The sequence below is a fragment of the Cotesia typhae genome, unplaced genomic scaffold, assembly GCF_013202065.1.
Source record: "Cotesia typhae breed Kobodo isofemale line unplaced genomic scaffold, CoteBio_Ctyphae contig_5, whole genome shotgun sequence".
Taxonomy (NCBI): Eukaryota; Metazoa; Arthropoda; class Insecta; order Hymenoptera; family Braconidae; genus Cotesia; species Cotesia typhae.
Genome location: NW_027423757.1, coordinates 9,519,431 through 9,533,430, shown reverse-complemented (window position 1 = coordinate 9,533,430; position 14,000 = coordinate 9,519,431). Strand labels below are relative to the sequence as shown.

The following is a 14,000-nucleotide window of genomic DNA, read 5'->3' as shown; positions in this document are numbered from 1 at the left end:
ATAAATTTATATATTTATATTATATACATCGATGACGTAAATATATTATTTGGAATGTATCAAATTATTCAAATAAGTCTACCCAAGCTTTCGATATATTAATTATTCAGATATTTGAGCCATCTCTCGATTTCTAACGCACGCCGGGAAGAATTATGCAAGGGATACCAGTAACTCGCGTGCCTTGCTTTACTTACCCAGTCCGACTGTACACAGAAACCCACTCCGCTATCCGATAAAGTGGATTTTATAAAATATTAAAGTCGTAAGTGTTATAGCGATAAATTATTTGTGCAAGTGTAGTACCGAGGCGTAACGGAAAACTCTTCTTCTCGCTTTCGGTTTCGCGAGATTCCTATAACTAATCCGTGCCCCCGATATTATTAATTACTTTATCTTCTATCCACGTGGTCGTAAGTTGTTTCTTTAAATGCTGGGAATTAAATATTTTTATTTATTTTTTTTCTTTACCTCTGATAGACATATTAAGGCTTGTCGATCAGGATTCGTACTTTCAATCTTTCAAATCAACACCACTGTCAATAAACAAAATTACTCTCGCTGTAATGTTACGTGAACTGTTGTAATTTATAAATCTATAAGTAAATCAATGTCGGTTTTTAAAATTTATCTGTATCGAGATTTATCAAAAGAGTACTGAGAGTCCTCGGGGCGTTTAATATTTCATTTTTCGAGCAGCAAACAATGCTGCTGTGTCTGTCGAGCAATTAATCTCAATCTGATAGTTGTAATAGTAATAATAAAAAAAAAAAAAAAAAAAAACAACAATGAAAATGAAATAAATAACTTTAATACATAATAATAATTTGCTGAGAAGGTTGTGCCTTTTTAATGCAATACCAATTTGTCAATCCAACGACGGTTTGGTTATACAATAATAAGATTAAAATCAAATAGCTTTTGATACACTTTTGATTATTATTTATAAATTCATTTCATTGTATAATTAAATAGAGTGAGTGACTGCCGAAAAAATGAAACGGGTTGGCCATGAAATTCTATAATTCTTATAGTTGCTACTCATAACTATAATTATAATTATATTACACCGAAATTGAAAAATGAAAATAAAAGGAGAAAGGTGTTGAAAATAAAACGGATTTAAGATCAGGCGGAGGTGGAGATGGTGATAGAGGTAGAGGCTCTAATAAAATCCAGGTGGGGTTTTACTGTCTGAGGAAGGAGCTGAAGATAGTTATGGTGGTGGCAATTGTACTCAGTGCGTTGATATCCCCTTACATTACTCTCAACACTCCCTTCTTAGTCGGTTATACATATAACGATAGATAGAAAGGTGACTTATACCTTATAGCGTACTAATACCACGGCAGAGACTGAATACAGAGTAAACCGCGAGTTAAGACAGTCAGGATTGGGATATAGGAGGTATCGAGTAAGGTATACAAGAGATACACACTCAGTCACCTTTCTCTACTCGTGACTGAAGCATATGTTTTGCGACCGTCAATGGCGCTGTCTCGTTGCTCTAAACGGCGCACCGACTTACCTCAGCTCTAAACTAAAAGCAGTAGCAACACCTTTTTAGCAGTCAGACGGGACTGCATTATCTCGTCGACACGTCAACCTACATTTATATAAACACATATCCAATACTTATTACAATATATCTTCATTCATTTATTATTGTTACAAGATTTTTTTGTAATAAGTATAATAATAAAATTATCTCATGAACAATCGGACTATTATCGCGTGTTCAGTGTTCAGTGAAATATTATTTGTATAAATTTAACTTTTTATTTGTTCCCGCGGATTAAATCTCTCGCGAAGCTGATTTTTAATTTCACCTGAATTTCACGTGAAATTTTTTATGACGAATGTCGCGATTTTTAGAAAACTTATTAAGAATTTTTGATAACAATAATAATAATTTATTTTTTACTTGTTGATTGACAGAGAATAAATAAATTAGATTGTGGATTGAAAATTAGAAGATAATAAAAGTCAAGATGTTACTGGTGAGCAGTCTTCTTCTGATATTGGCGGCTGTATCCAGAGTGGGTGAGTGGTGAAAACATTATACATGATCCTTGACACATATATTTACTTTTCCATCAACACAACAAACTATTGAGTTTTAACATGTGTTTATGTATTTATTTATTTATTCATTTTATTGCTGACTGACTGATTGCCTTAGAAAAATTTCTAACGCTAATTTATTAACACCAAGTTTCAGTAGACACATAATTTATAATCATAACCCGTTTCGTCGACTGCATTTTACGCGACTTTACTTTAAATGCAAAATGTCATTTCAATTTTAATGAAAATTTTATTTATTAGCGAAGTAATAAATAGTCTATCTATCTCAAGTTATATCTTATGCACGTATGCAGTAAAAAGGAGTAAAGGGACCAAACGCCTGGAGAATGCTAAGAAAATGTCACTTTACGTAATCGCGAGCGTTGGATAACCGGTATCAGCTCTTAAATTTGAACTACCTAATCATTAATCCTGCAGGGTTGCCTCGGGCCTACCCTCAGGGTTGCTTAGATCCTATGATCATTTTTTGTTTGTTATTGGTGCAAGTATTTTTGAAATTTAATAAACTAGAACCTCGGGAGGTTGGAGAATTGCCAGTTCGTCGATACAAAAAATACGTGAGAAAATCATGAGATTGTTTTTATTGTTGTAAATGAAATAATTAATTAGTGTTCAATGACTCAATTTAGCTAATTGATTGTGTAAGACAATTATATCAGAAATATATTTGCATTGAGCTCATTCGAAAGGTCAGTAAAAAAGAGATTTTACACAATTAATTGATTGTAATTCTAAGAAGATACTCATTCTCATTACCAAGCGAGGTTATTGCGTCGTGATATTTTAGTCTATAAATGGTCATTACCATAAATGATTATGCTTTAAATTATTGCTTTTTATTTTTGCTTAAAAATATTATTAAAATTTTTTTTTTTAATTAATCTTTTAAAATCAAAGTCCCAATAGTTTAAAATTTTCAAATAAAAAAAAAGCAACAGCTTAATACTTCTATTTACAATATACCAAACAAATAACCATTAAACTACTTTAAAATATCATTAGATTCACATTACAACATGTATCTTAAATACGTCATTGAACCGCTCAAACGTGGGATAATTCGCTTACTCGTGTAGAAATTACCCGTAGAAATTAGTAAGCATAATAGAATAGAGAGAGAAAATTTTATATTCGCTATCCAAAAGTGTTTTGTATTCAGCGCTCGGCTTCTGTTTCGCTCGATTGTTCTTATTACTTCTCTTAAACTAAACTTTTGCAATCACGAGGCTTTATTCGAGCCTATATTAGCTACCGGGGGAATTAAAAAGCGACACCCTTACGAAATTCGTTCTCAAAAGTGTAACACTTCCGTTAAACTTAAAAAAAAAAAAAAAAAAAACAAGAACAAATGGAGCGATTTATTAATTATTAACATTAGTTATTACTTTTTCTATACTCACATAGATATTTATAAATTAATAAATAAAATATAGAGTAGTCGACTTTTTTCTCTTAATTTTGTGATTATTTCATTTTATACGACGTCTTGTCACGATAAACTATTGTACTACGCATAATTACTCTTTTTACTCGGATATTATTTTACCGGAAGAATAATTTATTTATTTCTAGATAATGTATAATATAAAATAATATAACATATGTACCTGTAATACATACTATTTATAATATCGCGTAAGAACATCCAACGTTATTCTCAATAAAATGTAATAGCTTCGCGTTTACTTACTGTTAAGCAGGTATACTACATACCTATACAAACTATTATTACTAAACAAATAATAATTGAATTATATTTATATTCCGAGTACTTACTCAAACGTAAAACATAGATTTAACTCTCGATATCATTGTTTACCTTTTAAATAAATTTTTCACAATTTCCTCCAAATTCAAAATTTTAAACTCCGCATCCGCAATTGTATGATTGCATAATTATACCCCCCCCCCTGAAAAAATTTTCCGTCAACTCAGTGCATTGCAGTATTTATAAATTAAAGCATTAAAACAGAAATGAGAAAGTGAAAAAAATATAAAATTAAAACAATTGACATTTTTTCCGAGATGGACAAAGGACAATTCTGTTACACCTTGTCATTATCCCAATGAGTTTAATGTTTAATGTCTTAACATAACTCTTGCAGAGTAACATTATAATATTACTATTATTATTGTTATTGTTCATTCACTCTTGTTCTTCAACATTATCATTATCATTATTATCATCATTACTCTTGCCTTTTGAGAAATAACCCTTTTACACCGATCTATTATTATCGTTATTTTATAATTATAAAACACAATTACACTATATGACCTCGATACTGAAAGTTACTTTAAAAGTCTTTTTTTTTTTTTACAATATTTATGCCTATTATCATTTATCAGACAGAATAGCTCTCTTAATTTTTAAGAACAGAAGATAAACAACCAAGTTGTCAGATAATTATTTTGAGGCACGTGCCAAGCTCAGTGATTTATTGCTCTAAAAAAAAAAAAAAAAAAAAAAAAAAAATGGATATAACTATACAAGGCAGTAATACATTTTTTTCGTGACTTTCTTTCGGACAACAGAAGTCTTAGGGTGACCTCGAAGAGGAGCTTTTATCGCTCCTTTTCCCTTCTACCTTCTATTCACATTATCGTGCCGCTTATTGGGTAGTCCGTAAATCCTAAAGTCAAGGTACGCGTGCTTTTAATTTTTTTTATTATTTATGGTATAGATCGTTCGCCTGTTCTTCTGTTGTTTTGTAGCTGTAGCTGTTGTTGTTGTTGTTGTTGTACATCTGAATTTAAAAAAGAATGAACGCGAGGAACATATCGTGATGTCTATGTGCTATGTGGAATTCTTGGTGCAATGTAGTTATTTCTTTTATTCTTCATCTTGGTCTTGGTCTTTGTCTCAGGTCTGAGTCTCTGCTCGGTTCTCCATCTGGTCTTGTTTTACTACACCTCACTAGCATACCCGGGCTTGTACATCCAGCCTCGACAAGTAAAGTTGAGTCTAATGGTTGAGTCTGCACAGCCAATACGAGATTCCCCTTGGTGATAGTTATAAGCGTTCCGGCTGTACTCGCGCAATCGTGGCCTATGAAATATACGAGCAGTTGAGTCGTTCAGAAAGGAGTTCTTATATATGTATATATAAATGTACGTATAGCATATAAGAATATATTGTGTATCAGCGAGTATTGTGTACAGATATCGAGGGGCGGAGATTAAGTATGCACCAAGGAGTATACTATAACATATAACATACGTATTGCTATAATATATAAATAAATATAAAAGGAGGATAGGACTGAGAATGTTTAAGAACTGGTTTGCCTAGGTGAGGTGAGGTGTTATTGCATTGTTTGCTTATAAGATGCAATCAATCATTTGCAATGCATTCTACACCCTGACATCGTTTAGTTCTCCAACAATTTTCCTCTTTAAAGTTTTATTTTTTCAAATTTTATTTCTAATGAAGAATTTATTCTATAGTGTTTAAAAAAAAATTTTTTTTTAATTAAAAAATTTTTATTTTGATTCAAACATTTAAAATAATTATTAACAGAAAAAATCTTTAACCAAATTAATTTTTTATATTAATTTAAGAAGACACAAAAATTTAAGTTATTTCTTTTATTAATTATAAAAGATGCAAATATCCTGTCGAATAATAAAAAAGAATGAATTATGTCGGACAAAAGAGTTACGTAAAAACAAGTTATAAAAAATTTTAATCAATGGGTTAATAATAAATTATTAATAAATAAGATAAATAATTTATAGGCTGAGTGAAAAAATTAGCATCCCTGTATTAACAATAAATCTCGGGTGATCGGGTGTTTATGGAAAGGAAAAAAGCTCGCGGAATTCATCCACAGCACCATATCTTGTAACACGGACTTGGTGGTCTGTGGAGGAGTGAAACACGTCAACGGGCGTGGGTGGCAAGCCCAGAGAACTTGAACCTCCTATTTTATTATCAGAGTTTGATGTTCAAGTAGTATTATTACACCGGTGTAAATTCTACGGATAAGTAATTGAATAATAAAAAGTAGACACGGTTATCTCGCAAAAAATAAATTTTTTATTATAATAAACAGCTAGAAAATGAAAAAAAATTTTTTTAAGTGAAGTAAGAATTGATTAATCACACTTTAATCAATGTTAGTCATATGTCATAATAATTTCATAAAAAAAGACCGGTCTCACAAATGATCCATTAGTCACACTAATGACTTTTCAAACTCATCCGATATTATTGTAACCAAAAAATATAAGCATCCAAGTATAATTTATCAATAAAATGCAAATCGACAATTAATATGATAATATGAAATTGAACTTTAGCTCTAACTTTTAACTTTAAACTTTAAATCGTATATTTATTTAATAAACCCACAGTCAATTATGTCAGAGCCTTGAAAAAACATCTCAAAAGGCTTTCATTGAGATTAAATTTTTAAAATAAGAATCTTATTATTATCTCCACTTGAATAAACTTTTTAAACCATCACAAGCACGTGTCTTTCATATAATAAGTCAATAGCTCCGGGCGAAAACCTTTTCTATAAATTAACTCCCCACGTCTTGGAATTCCCGGCATAATTAATATCGACGTGTATCAAAATCTTGTCTACCATTTATTGTTATATTGATTCAAAATTATTCACTATCAGTCATAAGTCATAATTTATCAATTATCAATTTAAATAAATAAATAAATTTATAATTTATTACACATTGCACATATTCAAAACATAGCGAAATAATATTGTTATCTAACAACAATTATACCAACACAATGGATAGTGGATTATAAAGGATAATGACGATCTTGGGCAACCAAAAAAATTGCTTAATATTTAGATAAATATTTTAGCATATCAACAATCGTATCTAAGATTTAATTTTATTAACTTTATTTTATTTACATTATAACTTTTAACTTAACAAGACTATTTAATTAAAATTTATTATTATGAAAAAAGCTATTGACTTTTAATGAGTCACGTTCTAGTTAATTTAGTGGATAGTCCGGTTGACATTACCTTCGACAATATTCGAAAGTGTAATATTTAATCTTAAATAATTATTTAGATTTATAAACACATACTTTTGACGTAAATATAGTAAATAATAAATAGTAAATGAAAAATTGTCTGGTATGATATGATGAAATCCATCGAATGCTGCGAGGAAAGTTCAATCGTTGTAAAAAATTACACTCATCCCATCTTATTAGTCTGCAATTTTCCGTAGCAAACCAACTTACTTGCTTACTTACTTCTATATTTATATATCTACTCAGACAAGCAATTGGTAATTAGTGTCGGTTGATCAGAGCCTCGCAATAATGCTGTCGACTTGCAAAATAAAATTTAAAAAATTTTTAAACGAGCATTTACGATATTATTATATTTTCTTTGATGCCAAGAGGTCGGACAGGAGGAAATACTGAATCGAGATTATGGGATACTATCCCAACAGATACAGAAGTATATTATGATGTTATGAACAACTATATTTATTTATGTGTGTAGTTGAAGACGGTGAGGTATTTTATAATGTACTGCTGAGCTAAGTGTGGCCTATTGCATCAGATTAGAGAAATTTGAGCCATGTGGATGTGTATGAAGTCTGAGGAATAATATTTATTGAGAGAATAAAAAATATTGACATTAAATTGTAAACTTTCTTTATCATCATGGTTATGATTTAAACCCTCAAAGGTCGCTATTGTTAATTAACGATCAAAAATTCATATTCATTCGCAGTTTTCTAGCTATATTGCTTCTTAATGTCTAATTATATTAGTTTTCAGTAGCTTGAGTAAAAAGTAATAGACTCTATTAACAACCTGATAATCGGTGTTTTACAATCCGCGTATATGGCAGTAATAGCAATATAATAATAAAATTCTATTATTATTGTATTGTTCTCGTAATATAATTATTATATACTTTTAAAATTGCGTATTAAAGGCCTACCATGTCGGCGGATTTATTACTTACGATCGACCGTTTGAATTTAAAGCGTAAACGCGTAGCCGGGATCCAAACACTTGCTTAATCCAATAGCGTTTTTTTATAAATGATAAAAAAGTAAAAAATACTTTCTCTAACAAAAAAAAATACTTTCTATCAGTCAATGACGAGACTTTTTGCCACCCGAATATCGACACTACTAATCGCCGGTTCTACCGGTTTAAAAGCTACAAAAATAAAATAAGAGTATATCGTATTCAACCTATGGAAATTATTTTCCGTTTCGTCCCTAAAACTCAAGCTGGCGCCAGCCAAAAACAATTTAATCCCAAATTTAATGTCTTTAAAAAGTGATAAATAAAATAAAGTGTACACTTTTACACGATTTAGAAACCCAAATTCCTTTTCTACAGAGAGTCTTCTGATGGGCTATAGGTTTCTAGCCTTAACACGGCTACTATTTTTTGTTATACCAAAAGTCACTGTTATAAACAACTCACGAATAATAATAATAATTGTAAAACCAGTAGAATAAATATCGTTTTGCTATCGCCATAAAAAAAAAGTATAGTGTCCCTCATGTTGTTTTTAATGGTGATTATTATTGTTATTATGGCATATTTCGGGGCATTACTTAAGCCAAAACTTTCGCTCTTTTATTCGAGCTAACTTGAAAGTAACATTAACCTTTATTATATCCCGTGGTCTTTGTTTTTATCTGAAAATAAAACGCGCGTCCTCGAGGAGGTCGCAAACATTTTTATTCCTCTCTACTCAATAAAGTGAACCCGGACCTTCCCTCGTTCAAATCCGGGAGTCCAAGGACCATGATCTCCACAAACTTGATACATGCTCGGTGAAAAATATATAACATAATAATGAAAGTATCCAACCTAAACGACCTTCTGACAATCCTTACACTCTTTTTCATTATATATATTTAGATTTATATTGAGCTTTCATTCTCGCAACAAATCGATTGGAAATCCGCCGGAAAGTTACTCGCGTTGAATGGACAATTACCCGGATAAAAAGGGCGTGATTAAATACTAACATTATACGTTTATTATTGTCGTGGAATATAAATAAACTAAAGTTAATAAAAAAAAATTGAACTAAACTGTTGATTGAATCTCGCGTGAAAAACCTTGATCAATTCTGCCGTGGGATCGATCAGAGCCACACTCCCACGGCAATTCGAGATTTCTCGAACCTTATAGAGTATCATACGTCACTTACACTATATATATATATATATTATATTATATTATACTTATACACGCATACACCATGGCAGCGAAAATACAACCGTCGGGAAAGGTGAATTACGTCAATTTTCCAAGCGTCACGTTTTAACCAGCTGATATATATATATATATATATATATATATATATATATATATATATATATATATATATTTTTTTTGTATCTATATGTGTGTGTTTATGTATATATATATAAAATAATACTTATCTAATAGACATTCCGGTAAATTTATTTTATTATTTATTCTTTACATACTACATCGTACATTGTATAAACATTTACAATGTAAACGATCCGTAATACAACACAAAGCACATTTTATTATTTCGCATGATATATTTTAATTTTATTAGAATTTTTTTTTATGTAATCAATTGCAATTCTGTTGCAAGTTATGGATTAATTATATTGAAATAGCTTGATAGTTCTTATTAATTGTTATGCATCTTGCGTTATGATTGTGACGCATATTTTTAAAGTTTTATAATAAAAAACAATGCGCTGAGATTTTTCATTAATAAAATTTTCTATTCTCAGGGTTATCGACAACAATGAAGTGCTCGTGACATAATAACAGCAATTTGAGAGAAACTGATCGATTTATAATGCAATATTGTAAGCTATTCGTTATTGTGGATTATGTATATAAACTCTCAGCCTATTACATTACATTTGCTGTAAACTAGCTTTGTTATTATTTTATTACATTACGGAGACTAAGACGAAAGATCAGTTATAAGGATTTTATTATTTATAAATATAAATTTCTGTCCGACAGAGCAAATTTTAATGGCCACTTTGAGATACAGATACTACGTGTATATATAGACTTTGGACAGTAATGTATAAGAATACTTTATACGCTGCATGCTGATGGGAGATACTGGGCATTAAAACGGGTGTTCGTAGGCGCGAACGCCGTGTTCGGTGATATCCTTTAAGATTTCACGCGTTCGCTGAGAACTTGCAGGACATTATCGTCGCCAAGTTGTCTTTCAGCTTTTATTTTCGAATAATAAATTTTTTTTTCTTGTAAAAGAGAATCGAAAAAGAGCATGGGATTTTCTTTCATTATAAATTTTTGTCGCGGCATAAAGACAAATTATTTTTTATTGGTAGTCAAGGTCGGAATTCACTGTAAAGCTAATCGTTTCGATGGCTCCAGGTCATCTACCTCATCATTGTTTTATTTTTATTTTTATTTATACCTTGTGGAGTTTGATGCTTTAGATTGTGATGAATAAATTTAAATGAAGTAAACTTTATAAAATCTTACTTTAGGTTGTTTAGTTTAAAGGTAAACTCTTTTTTTAATTGAAGTGAAATTTTCTTAGAAAAAAATCTCTAAGTGCCGGTTTACATAAATGCGTTCTCGATACGCACTACTCGAATGATAATATTGAAATTACGGTTAAAGGATAAGAGATATGAGAAAATTGATGGAGATCTTTCTTGTAGAAAATTAAATTTTCTACAAAAAAAATCTTTTATGATTTTTTTTATATTTTCAATATTTTACCTACAATTTTTATTTTTATTTAATTAATTTTTGTAGCTCTGAAATATATAAAAAAAAAAAAGGTTTTTTTCAATTTTGTTTAATAAGAAAAAAATGAAAAATAATTTGGAGTTTGCTAATAAAGATCTAAGTATGGATATGATTTAAATGAACAATTTAAATGCTCTCACATTATAGCAATATCTAAATGAGTGAATACGTCTATTGGTCACGAGTACACTTATAATACATTAACGCACGGCCGGCGTACTTTCTAGAGCGCGACCGAACTCTTACGGGTACGTAGTTTTGGTGAAAATCCCGGCGGAATCGAAAGTGAATTATAATCTCGATCAGGATTGTATATTATATGCACTCCATATACCATCTACCTCTTCTTTGCATTTCCCTTTCCTTTTCCAAAGGAAGCATATTACGCTCCGGCTTTTAGTAAATAAAGCAAAAAAAAAAAAACTACTTTTAATCTTAACTTTTATTCGAGAAAAGAATATCCATGCATCCACCGGTCGCCGGTACCCGTGAGAATGATCGTAAACTTTATTTATGCATCTGCATAAACGTCCGAAAAGCAACACAGTAAATAACTTATTTTTCTTCTAAACGTTCACATTTTTCTCTTTTATTTTTATGAATATTTTCGAACTATATATATTGCAAATAATGACATGCATTTATTTTTATTTATTGGCAGTCGTTAAATTATAACCGACTAATTAGATGAGCTGAAGGAAATATTTCAAACAAATGATACTAACTTTTTTTTTTTTTAACAAATAAATCATTGTTAAAATTTTAGGAGCATTTTTTTTCATAATAATTTGTGTTAAAAAAAAATTAGTTGATAAAAGAATGCATGTGTAGCAAATTAAAAAAAAAAAAAAACAAGTGCTAATCTTTATTTAAAATAAATTTTAATAGAAATATTAGAAAATTAATTAGACCGGTTCCGGTTATCCGAAAAATTTAATAATCGTTAGTGAAGGGACATAAAATCCACATGTTATTCTGCTCGTATGTTTTCCGGAGTAGTAAAACAAGCAGACATTGGACTTTCTATATGTAGTATAGACCTCGGCCTCTAGTAATATAATTTTCTTGAAGGTATATACAATCTGCATTGGGTGGAGGAAACACCGCAGAATTGAAAGTAAAATACACCCAATATATGTACTTGAGTGCAACGCACTTACGTGTTATATATTATGTCTCGTGTACGATCGGGAATCGTGTACACAGTACACATAATGTAATGTACATATAAGTGAAGGATAGTTCTTGCCTGATCGAGTTTCACGTAAATATTTAAATAAGTATAATAAACAACATATTACAACTTACAGATTTAAAAGTAGTTCCCTTTGATAACTGACCAAGGTTCTCTGAAGGGCGGCCACCCAAATATCCGGGTGTCCTCGCCTTTTTAAATTATACTCGCCCTTGAGGTTGATGATATGTTGGATCAATCTTAAATTATTTCTTCCAATTAATCATGAAATGCGTATTAGAATCACGAACTAATTAACATTTTACATATTTATTAGCTTTAAATCTTGAGAAATTTAATTGAAAAGTCGGTTTTTGGTTTTAAGATCTCGACGCTTCCTTGTCTTAACTTAAGATCCGAGACAAGATATAAATCTTTCGAAACTTGTATATTTTTCAACCAGGTTTTTCTGCGAACATTAAGTATGAGATTGTTATGATCAGGAAACTATGAACTATGATTGAAAATATTTGTTCGAAATGACAAATACGAGATGAGAATGTGACACATAACGGAATTGATATCTGGATCCGGTCGATTTGCGCAATTCAACGGGTAATAATATCACAAGATAGAGTTAGATGCATTAGCCGGTCTGAGATAGGAATAAAAGTTTGAGTGGGTATTTACGGGTCAATCGATCATAGTAGTTTCCGAGCGAGACAGCGATAGGAAGAATGGGAATGAGAATAAGAATGAAATAATAATCATAACGATTTATTATGGTTAGTTGGATTTGTGGGAATTAATCTAGTGTGAAGAAATAAATGAACAAAGGATTGTAACAAAACAAAAGTCGTCAAATGTGATTTGATAATACTCATGATGATTAATATAAAAGTATTATGTTATGATTTTCAATCTATTTTGATAATTATAACTTATAACTTTCTCATGATTCAATTGTATTGCTAAATTTTATTTCTTGATTTATTAACATTTTTTTTTTGCTGATATGTATCAAGAATTAGTTAATTAGAAAATTAATATTTGATTATAAAGTTCATAGAAGTAATTAGTTGTTTGTTTCTAAAAGTTTTACCTAAATTTTTTTTTGTTACTAATAATTAGTTGTTCATCAACCTGAGATTAATGTTTTAATGAATAAAATTTTTACCGCTCAGACTCAAAAAATTATGTTCAATAGAAAACAAAATTTCCATTTATTTATACCCAAATATCTCTTTGAATTTATTGAAGTAATTAAAAAAAAAAAATTATATAAATCAAATACTTTCCCACGTTTTTATTAAAAAAATTTTTTTTATTTGAATATCAATAGCTTTTTTATGGAGAATCTTTTATATATTTTTTATCAATGAGAATAAAAATTACTTTTAAATAACAACGTAAAATTTTACTCAAAATTTCTAGTATATTTTCTTCGAATACTAAACATTCCAATCATTTAAAAATGGTTAGATACGAATAATAAATTATTTTAAAAAATAAAATTAACATTTTCGAAACTTCTAAACGACTATATTAAAAAAATGTAAAAATAACAATAGTACCAATAACAGCGAATTTAAAATCACTGTAGTGTAAAGAAATAAATAAAAATACCGAAGAATATTAAGGTAAAAATAAAATATCTCAGAATAGAAATTACACAATCAAACTATTTATATTTATAGTGATAGATTTAGTTTTGACAATAACAGTTATGCCTTAAGAGGTAAAAAGTCAAGTTAAATAATCAAACCCTGGAATCTTTAGCATTTATATATTATTTTAAGTTGTGTTTATAATATATATAACGAGCGGTACGTGATTGAAGTAAAATGATCGAGGTCTGCACATAACCACACCCGGGAGGTACATGTACCTAACAGATAAAGAGATATTATATGTTTATTTCGATACACGGGTTAGCCGTTGCATTAATATTGAGCCCTCCCGTTGCGATTTTAATTAACTAAT

The 14,000-nt window shown here is 29.8% G+C and overlaps 1 protein-coding gene across 3 annotated transcripts in view; it reads left to right on the top strand.

Moving 5' to 3' along the window:
- The window catches only part of Cda5 (Chitin deacetylase-like 5), a 45,720-nt gene that overhangs the window by 2,874 nt on the left and 28,846 nt on the right, over nt 1–14,000 (top strand). For 2 of the 3 annotated variants that reach the window (XM_074247918.1, XM_074247919.1), the window contains exon 3: nt 1,939–2,043. In XM_074247918.1, coding sequence (XP_074104019.1) covers nt 1,992–2,043 — 52 coding nt within the window. In that variant the 5' untranslated portion in view covers nt 1,939–1,991. Of the gene's footprint in view, nt 1–1,471; nt 2,044–14,000 lie in introns of those variants that run through there. The other variant, XM_074247917.1, reaches the window with a different exon arrangement.